Genomic DNA, 12,815 nt, shown 5'->3' on the forward strand with positions numbered 1-12,815 from the left:
GCAAACTTGTGGTATTAATTTTGTCTAAAGAAATAGATGAAAAAGTCGATTCATAAGAAAACCACAAATACATTTAAATAATTTTATCATCTTGGTCTAAAGGAGAGAGAGACAATATCAAATGAAAAGTGGCCTGTGGACCCTTAACTTCTATAATGCTGAAAGCAGGCTGAAAAAACTGCTCATCTGCAAGTAAGGACTACATTTTATGGAAAGGAAGCATGATGCAGAAGGCAAACTGAAGAAGCCAGGATTACTCCATGAACAATCATTCCCATTAAGTGAAACTAAGTCCCAATCAAAGAAATGGCAACAAGCTCAACTGGATTCAGAACTTCTATGAACCAGTGGCTCCTCAGTAGCTCCCATTTCCTCTCTTTTTCAGTGGAAGGGCCTATAGCTGTTAGCCTAGGCCTACAGTACTACCCTATGATAGGTGTGTGAGGGACAATTACCCACTACCCTGTCTCTTTAATTCACACCAAAAAAATTACATTTGAGGAAAATACACAAGAAACCTCATCTATACCTGAATCTGACTTGAATACAGAAACCCTGGACCCTCAACATGAGCCTGATTCTATAATGTGACAAAGTCTGGAAGTTTTAGGGAAGGGGCTGAGTACATTTCTGCATATAAGAGAAAAGTAAATTCTTGGTCCCAGAAGAACTGTGACAGACTGTATTTTCCAAAATATCCACAGAGCTCTTGATCTTTGCCACTCTATCAAGAGATGGAATCTATTTCCTCCCTTTTGAACCTTGGTGGGACTTTGTGACTGACTTCAACTGCCAGACATGAAAATTAAGTGAGCCTTGAGAGGATTCCAACCCCTAGACTTCAAGCCACAATAGCTAATGCAAAAAGTGGAACAAAACCAAGTTATTTCCAGTAATCTCTAACCAAACTGCAGATTCACAAGAAAAATACATGTCATCACGGTGTGATGATGTGGAAAAATAATCTGAGAGGTCTTTTTCAGAGCTGCTGAAAGATGTGGAAAACTAAAAAGATAAAACAACCAATGGAAAAACAAAAGGAATTATTAGCTCCAGAAAAAGCAAAAAATTATATCATAAAGAAAATGTAATCATAACAAAGTACTTGGCTCAGCAATGGGGAATATTTACAGAATCAAAGTAATGAAAATACCAAAATGAATTTAAGATCATGGTATCGGTCACTAAGAAAATGAGGGGAAAGGAACATTATGAAAGATAAAGATAACTAAAATCCTCATCAATCATAACAGGAAGTTGATGTATATAATACCTAAAATTAAAGAATCAAGACATGTATGAATATATTATGTTTAAATTATTCAAAAAGATGGAGGTAAATATTGGGAAAGCTGCTAAAAGAAGAAAACACAGTTGCCTCTGAAAAGTATGAATATATCTGCGTGAAGGTGGAAATGAAGAGAAGTGCCTTTTAATATCATTTGAAAAATTAAACTGTATTATGATTACTTTGATAAAAGTAAATTAAAAAAATCTGTACAAAATTTTTTTTTGATATAAATATACTTACTATGGAAATGCTGTTGAAGAAGGAGCTAAAACTGGAGGATTCTTCCAAAACTCATCCAATAGACTCTGAATAATTTTTCCAAGATCTGAGTGCATTGTAAACTAAAATTAACAGCAATACAGAATGATCAAAATCACTTCCAGAGTCAGTCTTATTAGGATAAATGTCATTCTAAAACTTAATCTTAAATCTACTTCTGCACATCAAGAATTGAATGAAAAACAAAGGATATTGTGTCAAATGACCAGATTAGCTATCCATAACTTACAATATTTTCCTATAGACTCAATACCATAAATCAGTTGAAAATCTATTTAACCAACAACAGAGCTAAAATATTTCCACACTTTTAAAAAATAATTTGAAGGTTTAAAGGTCAATACTGAGAGTACATTTAAGTTACAGTCCTTCACATTAATCAGTCATTTATGTATCCTAAGAACTTTAAGGCATATTTGAATTTTATCCCCTCTTAACAACTACAGAAAAATCTACTGTGAACCAAAGTTCTAACATTAACAGGTCCTCATCACAGAAAAACAAATAACCTTCAAATCAGTATTATCTTTAGATACAGTGACCTTTTTTTTTTTTGAAAATTACTTACTCCAAATGAGATTTTAAATGCATTTTAGATTTCTAAAATATGTAGTAGTAAAGTAATACACCTATTACACTACTCTTAAATAAATTATACTATATACTTGTACTATACTATATACTATATACTATAAATTATACTATATACTTACATTATTTACTAATGGAGAGGTAACATATACCCCTTGTTTATCCATTAAGTGATGTCGTATGGGTGGATAAACACTGATCACTGGTTTTTCCTGAGGAAATTGTGGAGGGAGCAATCTGTTAAATGTAGAACAGATGAAAAAAAGACAAGTGTTATATTACAATAATCATAATTCTAAAACAGAGTTAAAAGCAAATTAAATTTTCATGCTTTCATCTGGATTAATTATTCACAATAGTAAGTGCTCTATTATGGTTGTTGATTGAAAATATACAAGAAGATATACTTTAGCAACAAGATTATAAAGCAATTCAATACAGTAAAATATTAATGTAAAATATGTATACCCTGAGTTATAAGACATTCTTCACACCATGTCAATTAATTGCTTCCGAAAACAATATACCAAGCCATGCAAAATCTCAGATAAAATCAGATCAAGTATCTGTATCAGGTGAACCATTTTAACCAGTCTGTCTATTGAACCACAGTTTCTGGCCATATAATTTTTTTGCGGTTTTCCTACTTATGAAATACTGCCAAGAATTATTATACCATCTATTGAATTTTTAAAGAGTAAGTAGATAAAAGCAAAAGCACTGCAATTAAAACACTGTAGGTGTCATTATGCCTTGGTTCTGTAAGGCTCTCCTGTAATTGTCCCCACTAACACAACTCTCCCATCTGTTAATCTTATGGTTTCAAGTAAAGAACAGTAAATTCTCAATACCAAAAAAGAAAGAAAAAGAAAATATTAACATTTATGAACTGCCACAAATTTAAAATTCAGTACTGATGTCTTAAATGGATTTTACTGGCTATGGAAGTCTGATTTCTAAATCTCTCTAAACTCAGAAGAATATGCCCCTTTAAGACTGTCTCTTTGTTTTCCGTTAGCTCAGAAAACAATTTATCCAGCAGCATTGTCATGAAGAAAACTGGGTCCTTTTTCACTTTTCCTAATTAGCCCTACTAGGACATTTGATGGAGATAAAACTACTTCATTCAAATAGTTAAAGATGTTAAACTAGTTTCATAAATAAAATATAATGAATGGCTTTTGGAACCCAAACAATCTGGGTCTGTATCCTGACTATGCTATTCACTACCTATGTGTCTGTAATTTGCCCAATCTGCAGCGCTGCTGTGAGGACTGAAAAAGCTCCTTCATCAAGATAACACAGCATAATGCTTGGCACTATTAAACATTCATACGTTCATTCACTTATTCAGCTAGGATTTATAAGGTCTTCTCCATGTGGGTACTGTGCTAGACAATGGAAATATGAAGATGAATAAGCCATGGTTCTTGTCTTCAGTTAGGTGCTTCTTACCTCATTCAAACACCTACTCTAGCACCCAGCCACCTAATGCAATTTGAGGTAATAACTTAATATTTTCATGCTAAAGACTAATAGTTACACTTATAGTTATTTGGGTACTTCAGCAATCATTCGATCCAATCCTGTCTTTTAAATAACCTCACAACTGTAATTTTTATCTTAATTTTTTTCTTTAATTAGTAGATCAAATTCAGCCTTGAACTTTCTGGTTGATATAGTTTATCTCTTGCTGAAGACTAGAATATTTTCACTTGTTTCTGATGCAGAGGTGAATATACCTCTAATAGTTTTCCATACGTGATCCCTTTGATTGTTTGTCATTTTCAGCCTTTCTCTTTTAGGCTACTTCCGGCGAAGACTTTAGTGCAAATCAATAAAAACAATGACACTATTATTACATCTTCTTACTGCATTTCTTCTTATATAGTTTCTTTCTTATAACCATACACTTTATAATGATGTCTTTAAAAATTTTTGTTTCACAGGGCAGCTGGGTGGCTCAGTGGGTTAAGCCTCTGGCTTCAGTGGGGGTCAGGGTCCTGGGATTGAGCTCTGCATCAGGCTCTCTGCTCAGCGGGTAGCCTGCTTCCTCCTCTTTCTCTGCCTACTTCTCTGCCTATTTGTGTTCTCTGTCTGTCAAATAAATAAAATCTCTAAAAAAATTTTTTTTAATTTTTTTTTGTTTCACAAAACTGTGTGACTTTGGTAAGTTATAGATACTAGAAAAGGAATATTTTAAGTAAGTTCACATTAAACAATTTACTTCTAATAACTAAGAAACAAAATAATGAAAGGATTTTTAAAAGTACTAGTACATAAAAAATATAGGATAAATTCTACTCACATATTAATATTAATGGTCAGGTTGTTCACGGTGAACGGCAACCTGTATTCCACATCTTTCTGTATTTCAGCTATACTGTAGGAAAAAATTTGAGAGAAAAATTCACTTGAAGTTATAAAACCATAAATGTTAAAGAATGTTAAATGTTTTTAGAGCCTACTAAAATGATTAATTTTAATCACCTAATCTAGATAGCCAATATAACTCATATGTTGAAGGAAAAATGACACAGAAAGATTTATCAAATAAGGCAATAATATTCTGAGACATCCAAGTGTGTGTGTGTTGGGGGAGGTGGAAGAGGGCGACAGATTCCCAGGTAAAGTGGCAAAGAAAAAACTCATAGTAATGCTAGATTGATTAACTATCACTTTATCTAATTCAACATTAGTAGAAACAATAGTTATCCCTCTGGCTAATATAAGTCACCAAGACACCTGGGCTCTGATTATAACACTGCCACTTCCCAACTATATAGACAGATAGGGAAGTCTGGGTCTGGATCTTAATACTTTAAACTGTCTTGTGTCTTATGTCTGTCTTATGACAGAGACTGCTGGCTGCTTTCCAGAAACAAATAACCTCCCCTTCTTCCTAAGTGAGAAAAGTCTGATTTTACTCTGAGTAGCAATGTTCTAGCCTTTTTTTGCAGCTCGCTGTTGCTATAGACTTAAGTTCCAGCCAATAAGATAGATACAGGGAGGCTGTGGGATAGAATTACTTGGAAAGCATCTAGAAGGGGGGGGGGGGGAAACCTAGTATGAGTCCATTTGCCTCTTCTGACTCTACCTGATAGGGGCACTTCTAACAGCCATCCTGGACCATGAATGACCCTGAGAATGTTAGCCACACACTAGGGAGAGCTAAGCAGAAGGAAAGAAGTAGCTTGGGTCTTTAATGACTAAAGAATTGTCAAAATGAATTTCTTTTTTGTGTGAGAAAAAAAGTCCTATCTTATTTAACTCAGTGTTTTGGAAGTCTTGGCTAGTAGACACTAAATAGAATTGCCAACTCAGATTTCCTTGTATTTTAACATTCTAGATTTAGAATTTAATTTACTTTATTGCTAATTGCAGGGATACATTATTACAATTATAATCTAGCAACCAAATCTTCTGGGGACTTACTTCAAATTCTAATGTTAAGTAGTATTCCTGAGTTAAGGCTGAGAAGAACCTTAATATTCAAAAAGACACGAAACTTTTTCAAGCATGAATACCATTGGAAGATCTAGTGTTACATGATAATTAACTTTTCATTCTTTTAGTTGCTTCCACTAATGCCTCTATACTGACGTCCCATGGAATGGGGTTAGGATTGAGATGAAGAAACAGCTGAGAACTAACTGAAAAAGATATTCAATATTAGGACTTCCACTGTTTTATAGAGGTTTCTCTTTGGGGTTCAGTTATGGACTAGAATACTGACAACCTCCTCAGTCGTAGAACACCTTATAATCAATTAAGCGGCTTAAGTTTTCTATTCCTTTATATTATAATAGGACTCTAAGGTATAAATGCTTCAAGGGAAACTGGCATTCATCAACTCTAAGCTAAACAGAACATCTTCATTGACTTCCTAAGTCAACCTCCCCCAACTTCAAATTCTCCCTCTAAACCCCTTACTTACGTGATCATATGCAAATTACTTAACCTAAGTCTTATCTCTCAAATGGAAAATAGGGATGTTAAAAATATCTATCTACCTAAAACAGTTGTTAGAGTAAATGAGAGAATGCTCCTAAAGTCCACCCCAAAATACCATAATAATTGTTCAATGTTAGCTATTATCAAATGTTAGCTATTATCACATGTTAGCTATTATCACATGTTAGCTATTATCAAATATGCATTTTGAACATGCATCTAGGTTGGAGCTGTCTAAATGTGTAGTATCCAAGTTTTAATTCCATTTTTTAGTGTATTTTTATAGCAAACAAATTTAAGTGAATTTGATTAATTTTTACTTAAATTATTGGTGAAGAGTGTTTCCATTGTCTCTACAATTAGAATGTTGACATTAAGTTTTGACAAGCTTCCTTCACAAATGAGGTATAATAAATAACTGAAAGCAATACTTGTAATATTAGTGAAGTGAACTATCATTAACAAATTCCAGTATAGGGTTAGTGAGGACAATTGTGGGAGTTCAGGCCATGCTACTGACAAACATGGCACTTCAGCATCTTGAATATTTTCAGTGGAAGGAGTCTGAGAAAAGAGAAGCAGGAAGGCTACTCTAACCTCCTCCCTGCCTCATACTTCCTCCCTGAAAGAGAACATACAAATCCTCATGTGAAATATGCCATCCTCATACCAAGAGGAAAGTAGTGTTCTTATCTCAAACACAAAGAGACACCAAAAAGAATACTAACAACCTTGCTTACCTGCCCCCATACACCCTTGATTATTACAATTACCTCATATTCCTTAACCCATTATATTCTTCCATGCCTGCACACCTTTCATCAAACCTAGCATAAAAAACTCAGGTCTATTTCTTTGGATCTTTGCTTCCTTATTAAGTCATTCATCTCACGTAAAACTTACATTAAATAAAGCTTGTATGCTTTTCTCCTATTAATCTGTCAGTTCGCTTAATTAAAACAAGAACCATTCCCTGAATATTCACAATGTGAGTTCGGATTTTTTACTATTTTAAATAACTTTTTAAAAAACTTACTCTAAGTGCACCTGGGTAGCTCCATCAGTTAAGCATCTGACTCTTAATTTTGGCTCAGGTCAAGCCCCAGATCAGGCTCAGCACTGAGAGAGGAGATTCTCTCTCTCCCTCTCCCTCTGCCTGCCACCCTCCCCCTCCCCCGCACCCCACCACTCACAGGCTGCTTAATAAATTCTGGGGGAAGAAAAACAACAAAAAAACTTATCTAAAAATGATTCACTCCCATGGGGCGGGAGGGGAACAAGCAAAGAGGATATAAAAGTCACATAGGAAGCCATATGCCCAAGATAACAACCTCTAACACAATGGTATATAACCTAATCTTTCTATATTCACAGCCTTATATAAAACAAAATGCAACTGAACTGTCTACACAATCTATAACTTGCTCTTTTCTGAATCAGTAAATTGTTTTTACATTGTCTTTTTTAAATGGCTATAAACAATATTTTACTACATTGTTTAACCTATTCTCTACAATTATTGAGACTGTTTCCAATTTCTACTATTATAAATTATGCTTTAACATTCTTTGAGCTGACAGAAGTGTTTTGGATGTAAATACACACATAAATTTTAAAGTAATACTGTAATCACACTATAAAAGCAAATCTGAATGACCTTCCATTAATACTTTTATGTTCTAGGTTCTCTAAGAGAAGTGAATTACTACGATATTGCTTCATTGACTCTGAATAGGTCTGGGATTTAAAAAAGCTGAAACAACGGATAACTGTTAGTCAAATGTGTGATTAATTGGCATCATTTCTTTGATAGTCCTTGAAACGATAAACAAATAGACCCCGAGATGCCACAGAAGCACTAGTTATGGTTAAGAGATTCCTTTTGTAGTACAATCACTTATCTTCAACTACACACTTTGTGTCAACTTAAATTTCCTAAGAAAGACTTGGTTCAACTAAACAGCTACCAAATATCCGCCATCTTGCAAGGAAACATAAACACAGAAATATGTGTGGTCTCTGAAGGGGCACATAGTAAGAAGAAACAACCAAATGACTAAAAAGGGTCTATTCAAGATACTGATAACGTGCATTTCTCAGTGTTGGGTAAATCAAGGAATGCTTATAGGTGCACCTTACAAATAAAGGACTCAGATGCTTCAGTAAAGATGGTAGATTGAGATTAAGCAATTTCCCTTTCCCTCCTAAATCTCTAGGAAACATCACAAAAGACGAAACAACCAAATATGTAACAGTGCTGGAAAGCAAAGAGTAAAGCAGACAAATTCTGAGGAATTCCTATATGATAAAAAAGATGGGATTAGATTTAAGGAAAAGGGTGATATTAAGGGGAAAAAAAAGGAAAAAAAAAAGCAAATACAGGAACTGATGACAAGCTAAAAGTAAGACCAACACAAAGTAGGCGCAGTATGAAGGTCTTCCAAGCCTTTAAAGAAAGTCAATGCACACCAAGAGTATGGAAGGCTTGGGGGAAGCATTTCTAGGGGTAATGAACGGGAAGATGTGTGCAACAGGTACAGACAGCACTCTCCTCTTTTCCCTCCTTGTTCCCTCCTTGTTCCAACCAGTAGGTGGCACTAATATCTGTAACCAAAGTAGCCTCAAAAGTGGCAGGGCTTTAGGAAGCTACTGAGTTGCACAGAGCCTCTATTTCCAGAAGACAACTATCAGCTTATCTCATATTGGAGCAAATCATTCTTTTTCATTCATCACCAGAGGCAGACTATAATAAACAGAGATAAATATCCACCAACATGTCAACAAGGAATCTCAAACACAGAAATAAACACATCAAAGAAGTGTAAACAAAGCAAACCAAAGCAAGGCAGCCACTAAACTCAAGAAGCCCAAAACACAAGAGTTAATTGAGCAAACAGAAGACTCCAAATTTGTGTAATATCCTCAGAGAAACAAAAAAACACTTGCATTCACACACAGACAATGCAATTGATATGAAAATGAAAAAATGACACTGGAAATTTCAAATAAATAGCTCAAATCAATGGTTTTGGTGCTGTTTGGAAAATGTTTCATACTATATATTCTTTTCTTTAAGAAGACTGATGCATTTTAGCTTATTAAAGGCTTTGGGAAATTCTAAAGCACATGATTTTTTTTTTTTCAATCTGTTTGACACGGACCACGTATTTCACAGTATTCTTTGAACAGTGTTGTGTGGAACACAGGATAATGAAACAGATATGCAAAGAGCTATAGGAACACAAATGAAAGCACCTAACTGCAACAAGGGTAGGGTGGTGGCGTCTTCCAGGAAATAAAATAATACCTGAACTACATTTAAAATTCAAGTAAGAATTAACATGCAGGAAAGAGAATCAGCAAAATGAAGCAGACATTCTAGATAAAAGAAACACCATAGGAACAATTTCATATATGAAATAACGCTGCATCTCTAAAGTCTCCATATCCTGTGCCATTAAAAACTTCACATCCTCACGGTCCCTTTAAAAAGAAAAACAGAGGGCCAAAATGGAGACACTTGGGCCAAGTCACCACAAAGGAGCTTAATACCTAACTTAACTGCAACCTCCTTAGAACTGTAGTCTTTATTTTTTTTTAAGATTTTTATTTATTTATTTGACAGAGATAACAAGTAGGCAGAGAGGCAGGCAGAGAGAGAGGGGAAAAAAGGCTTCCGGCTGAGCAGAGATCCCGATGTGAGGCTCGATCCCAGGACTCTGGAATCATGACCTGAGCCAAAGGCAGAGGCTTAACCCACTGAACCACCCAGGCGGCCCCCTTAGAACTGTAGTCTTAACCAGTCAGTTAGTTCAGGAATTTTCTGAATAGCATTAAAAGAGGTGATCTGTCACATAGGCCTTCTCCATCCTCTGCCCCCAGATAACACCCCACCTAATTAGACCCCCTGACCTTTACCCCTAGGGAAAGGTGCCCTTGGCTGGTAGAATCTTTTCTTTTATTTTGCTAGTAACTTCCGTGCTCCACCATTCGTCCTAATAAAAATCCTACATTCTGTACGACTACTGGGAGCTCCCACTACTAGCTAGATGGGATGCTGCCCAATTCATGAATCATTTAATGAAGCCAACTACCTCTTCAAAATTTACTTGGGCTTTGATTTTTAACAGATTTGGTGGCAGCAAAAGGATCTGAAGTGAACTTCTAAAGACCTTTGGGGATAAAGGGAAATAGAGGCCTCGCACTCTGTGAACGCTTCCGAGTTCACTATCTTGCCATTCATTTCCAAGGACCCTCGGTGAGCAGCTCTGGGTTTTGAGCTCCACTTTCTTTGCATTTGAGTTTGGGTCTAACTGGTTTTCCAGTCCAGGGTTAAGCAATCAGTCTACACGGTCCAGGGTTAAGGAATCAGAAGCCTAGACGAGGCTCTAACAGAGCTGCAGTCATTAGCCCTTGGTGCAGTCTACAGTTCCACACTGGAATCCCTTCTCCAGTTATAGTCTGCAGTTCCTGTTGACTGGGATTTGATGGTTTAGTTCTTTCCCCAGCTCCAGTCTAGAGCCTCCATCTACTAAAGTCTGCTGCTCAGCCTACATTGGGAACTGCTGGTGGCCACTGGCTGGAGTTGGACTGGGTCTGACCTAAGAACCAGACTGGGTGTGGGAATAGATTGGGTCCGATGTGAGCCGGACTGGGTCCAGTATGAGACTTGTGATATTGTTTTCTGTTTGTTTGTTTTTATTTTATTTATTTATTGACAGAGATCACAAGTAGGCAGAGAGGCAAGTAGGCAGAGAGAGAAGGGGAAGCAGGCTCCCTGCTGAGCAGAGAGCTCAATGTGGGGCCGATCCTAGGACCCAGAGATCATGACCTGAGCTGAAGGCATAGGCTTAACCAACTGAGTCACCCAGGTGCCCTGACTTGTGGTATTGTAAAGACTAATTGATAATGGGAGTCTCAGAAGCCAGAAATAAGGCTGCAAACACTGGTAGATATGGGTTAAGCATTTAAATTCAAAGGCTATTAGAGCACTCGCCATCTCTGCAAAACCTCTGGGATAAAATAAGCTAGTCACATTAATGGGTTAGATTGACACTAGGTCACCTACCAGCCTCAAGACAATTTCTGTGCAGTGAGGTACACTGCAAAACACCTCACAATTCCCAACATCATTTCATGTCCCCCTTGGGTATTAGCTTGATTCTGAGAAACCCAGAGGCCTAGCTAAAAAAAAAAAAAAAAAAAAAAAAAATGGGGGAGGGCGGATTCTCCATATCCAGAGTTGAACAGGCCAACTTCTGGCATACCTGCTTACTTTATGTCTAAAAACTGTAATCCCAGAAGTCATGAATTTTTAATTAAACCACAAGATCTTACTAAAATCAACCTAGGATTACAATGGCTATTATGATCAATGCTCCAATTAGAGAAATGATTTAAGAAGTACACTTGAAAGCAAGGGTTCTTAAACAGAATGGGATACCTATTTTATTTGGTATGCAGGAGCCACCAAAAGGTTTCAAAATTCCAGAGTTTCACTGATTCACTGCAAAAGGACAATGAAAAAGAAAGGTACCTAGAAGAGAAGACTCAGACTAACATACAAGACTTCATTAATTCCTTCTGCTCTCTTCTTTTATTTGAGTACTCTTTCTAGTAATCCTCTATCTGAATCGTCTTTTGATTCTGAAGAAATTATTAGTTACTGAGATAAAGACCACCACAGGCTACAGGCAATCCCCTATAGGTATTTTTCATTCCTCAGTTAAAGGCCAAACTAACAGCTATAGTTAAATGATTTTTTAAACCCACAGAGGATTCTCAAAAGGTCTTGTAAATAAATTACCTCCTGAGCCCAATATAGAGGGGAAAAAAAATAAGATATTCCCTTCCTTTCTAAACCAGAACTATTGATTATTAATTCTCTGTCTCCCCAGTACAGCTACTCCCTTCTTAATTGTCTTGTTTTATGTCCTAAGAATTTGGCTTGGCTTTCAGGTTGTGTTTGGCTAAATTTGTTGAGTGACTCTAGATCTGGTAAAGATCTTATCTTTTGCACCCTCTCCGAGGATGCTGCTAGGGTCTCTGAGATTGTTTAAAACCTCCAGAAACATTTACTGGATATCCTAGCTAAATCCTGACGAGATACTTGAGAGGATTTATTAATTCTGTAATCAGAAATGTGGCTAAATTCGGGGTGCTTGGGTGGCTCAGTTGTTAAGTATCTGCCTTCAGCTCAGGTCATGTTCCCAGGGTCCTGGGGTCAAGCCCCACACTGGGGCCCCTGCTAAGCGGGGAGTCTGCTTCTCCCTCTCCCTCTTTCCTCCTCGCCCCTCACCGCTGCTCACTCTTTTCTCTCTCATACTGTCTCTCTCTCAAATACATGAAATCCTAAAAAGAAAAAAAGAAGGAAAGGGAGGAAGGAAGGAAAGAAGAAAGGAATATGGCCAAATTAGAAGCTGATATTCAGAGCCTGAAAATATTTTTTTTTATCTTTTTTTGAGACTTCTCCCCTAAGCTAAATGTACCCAGATGGGCGAAAACACATAGGTGGATAGGTGTGAGTGTCCTTTGATACCATTTAGGTGGCAACTTAATTCTTTGAGGAATTAAAAACAGCTACATCTGTTTTGTAAATATGTTATCACCTTAGATATGTCAGAATGGAGAAAATCAAAAAGACAAGAAATAACGAGTACTGGTGAGGATATAGAGAAAAAGGAACCCTCATGCACTATTA

General features: G+C 36.4%; 1 protein-coding gene across 3 annotated transcripts in view; it reads right to left on the reverse strand.

Annotated features, from left to right (window-relative positions):
• Positions 1-12,815, reverse strand: part of VPS37A (VPS37A subunit of ESCRT-I) — a 73,298-nt gene that overhangs the window by 48,176 nt on the left and 12,307 nt on the right. For all 3 annotated transcript variants that reach the window (XM_032328958.1, XM_032328960.1, XM_032328959.1), the window contains exons 2-4: positions 4,470-4,544; positions 2,284-2,398; positions 1,532-1,632 (exon numbers count right to left, since the gene is read on the reverse strand). In XM_032328958.1, the coding sequence (XP_032184849.1) occupies positions 1,532-1,632; positions 2,284-2,398; positions 4,470-4,544 (291 nt within the window). The remainder of the gene's footprint in view (positions 1-1,531; positions 1,633-2,283; positions 2,399-4,469; positions 4,545-12,815) is intronic.

This window comes from Mustela erminea, chromosome 21 (genome assembly GCF_009829155.1).
Source record: "Mustela erminea isolate mMusErm1 chromosome 21, mMusErm1.Pri, whole genome shotgun sequence".
Taxonomy (NCBI): Eukaryota; Metazoa; Chordata; class Mammalia; order Carnivora; family Mustelidae; genus Mustela; species Mustela erminea.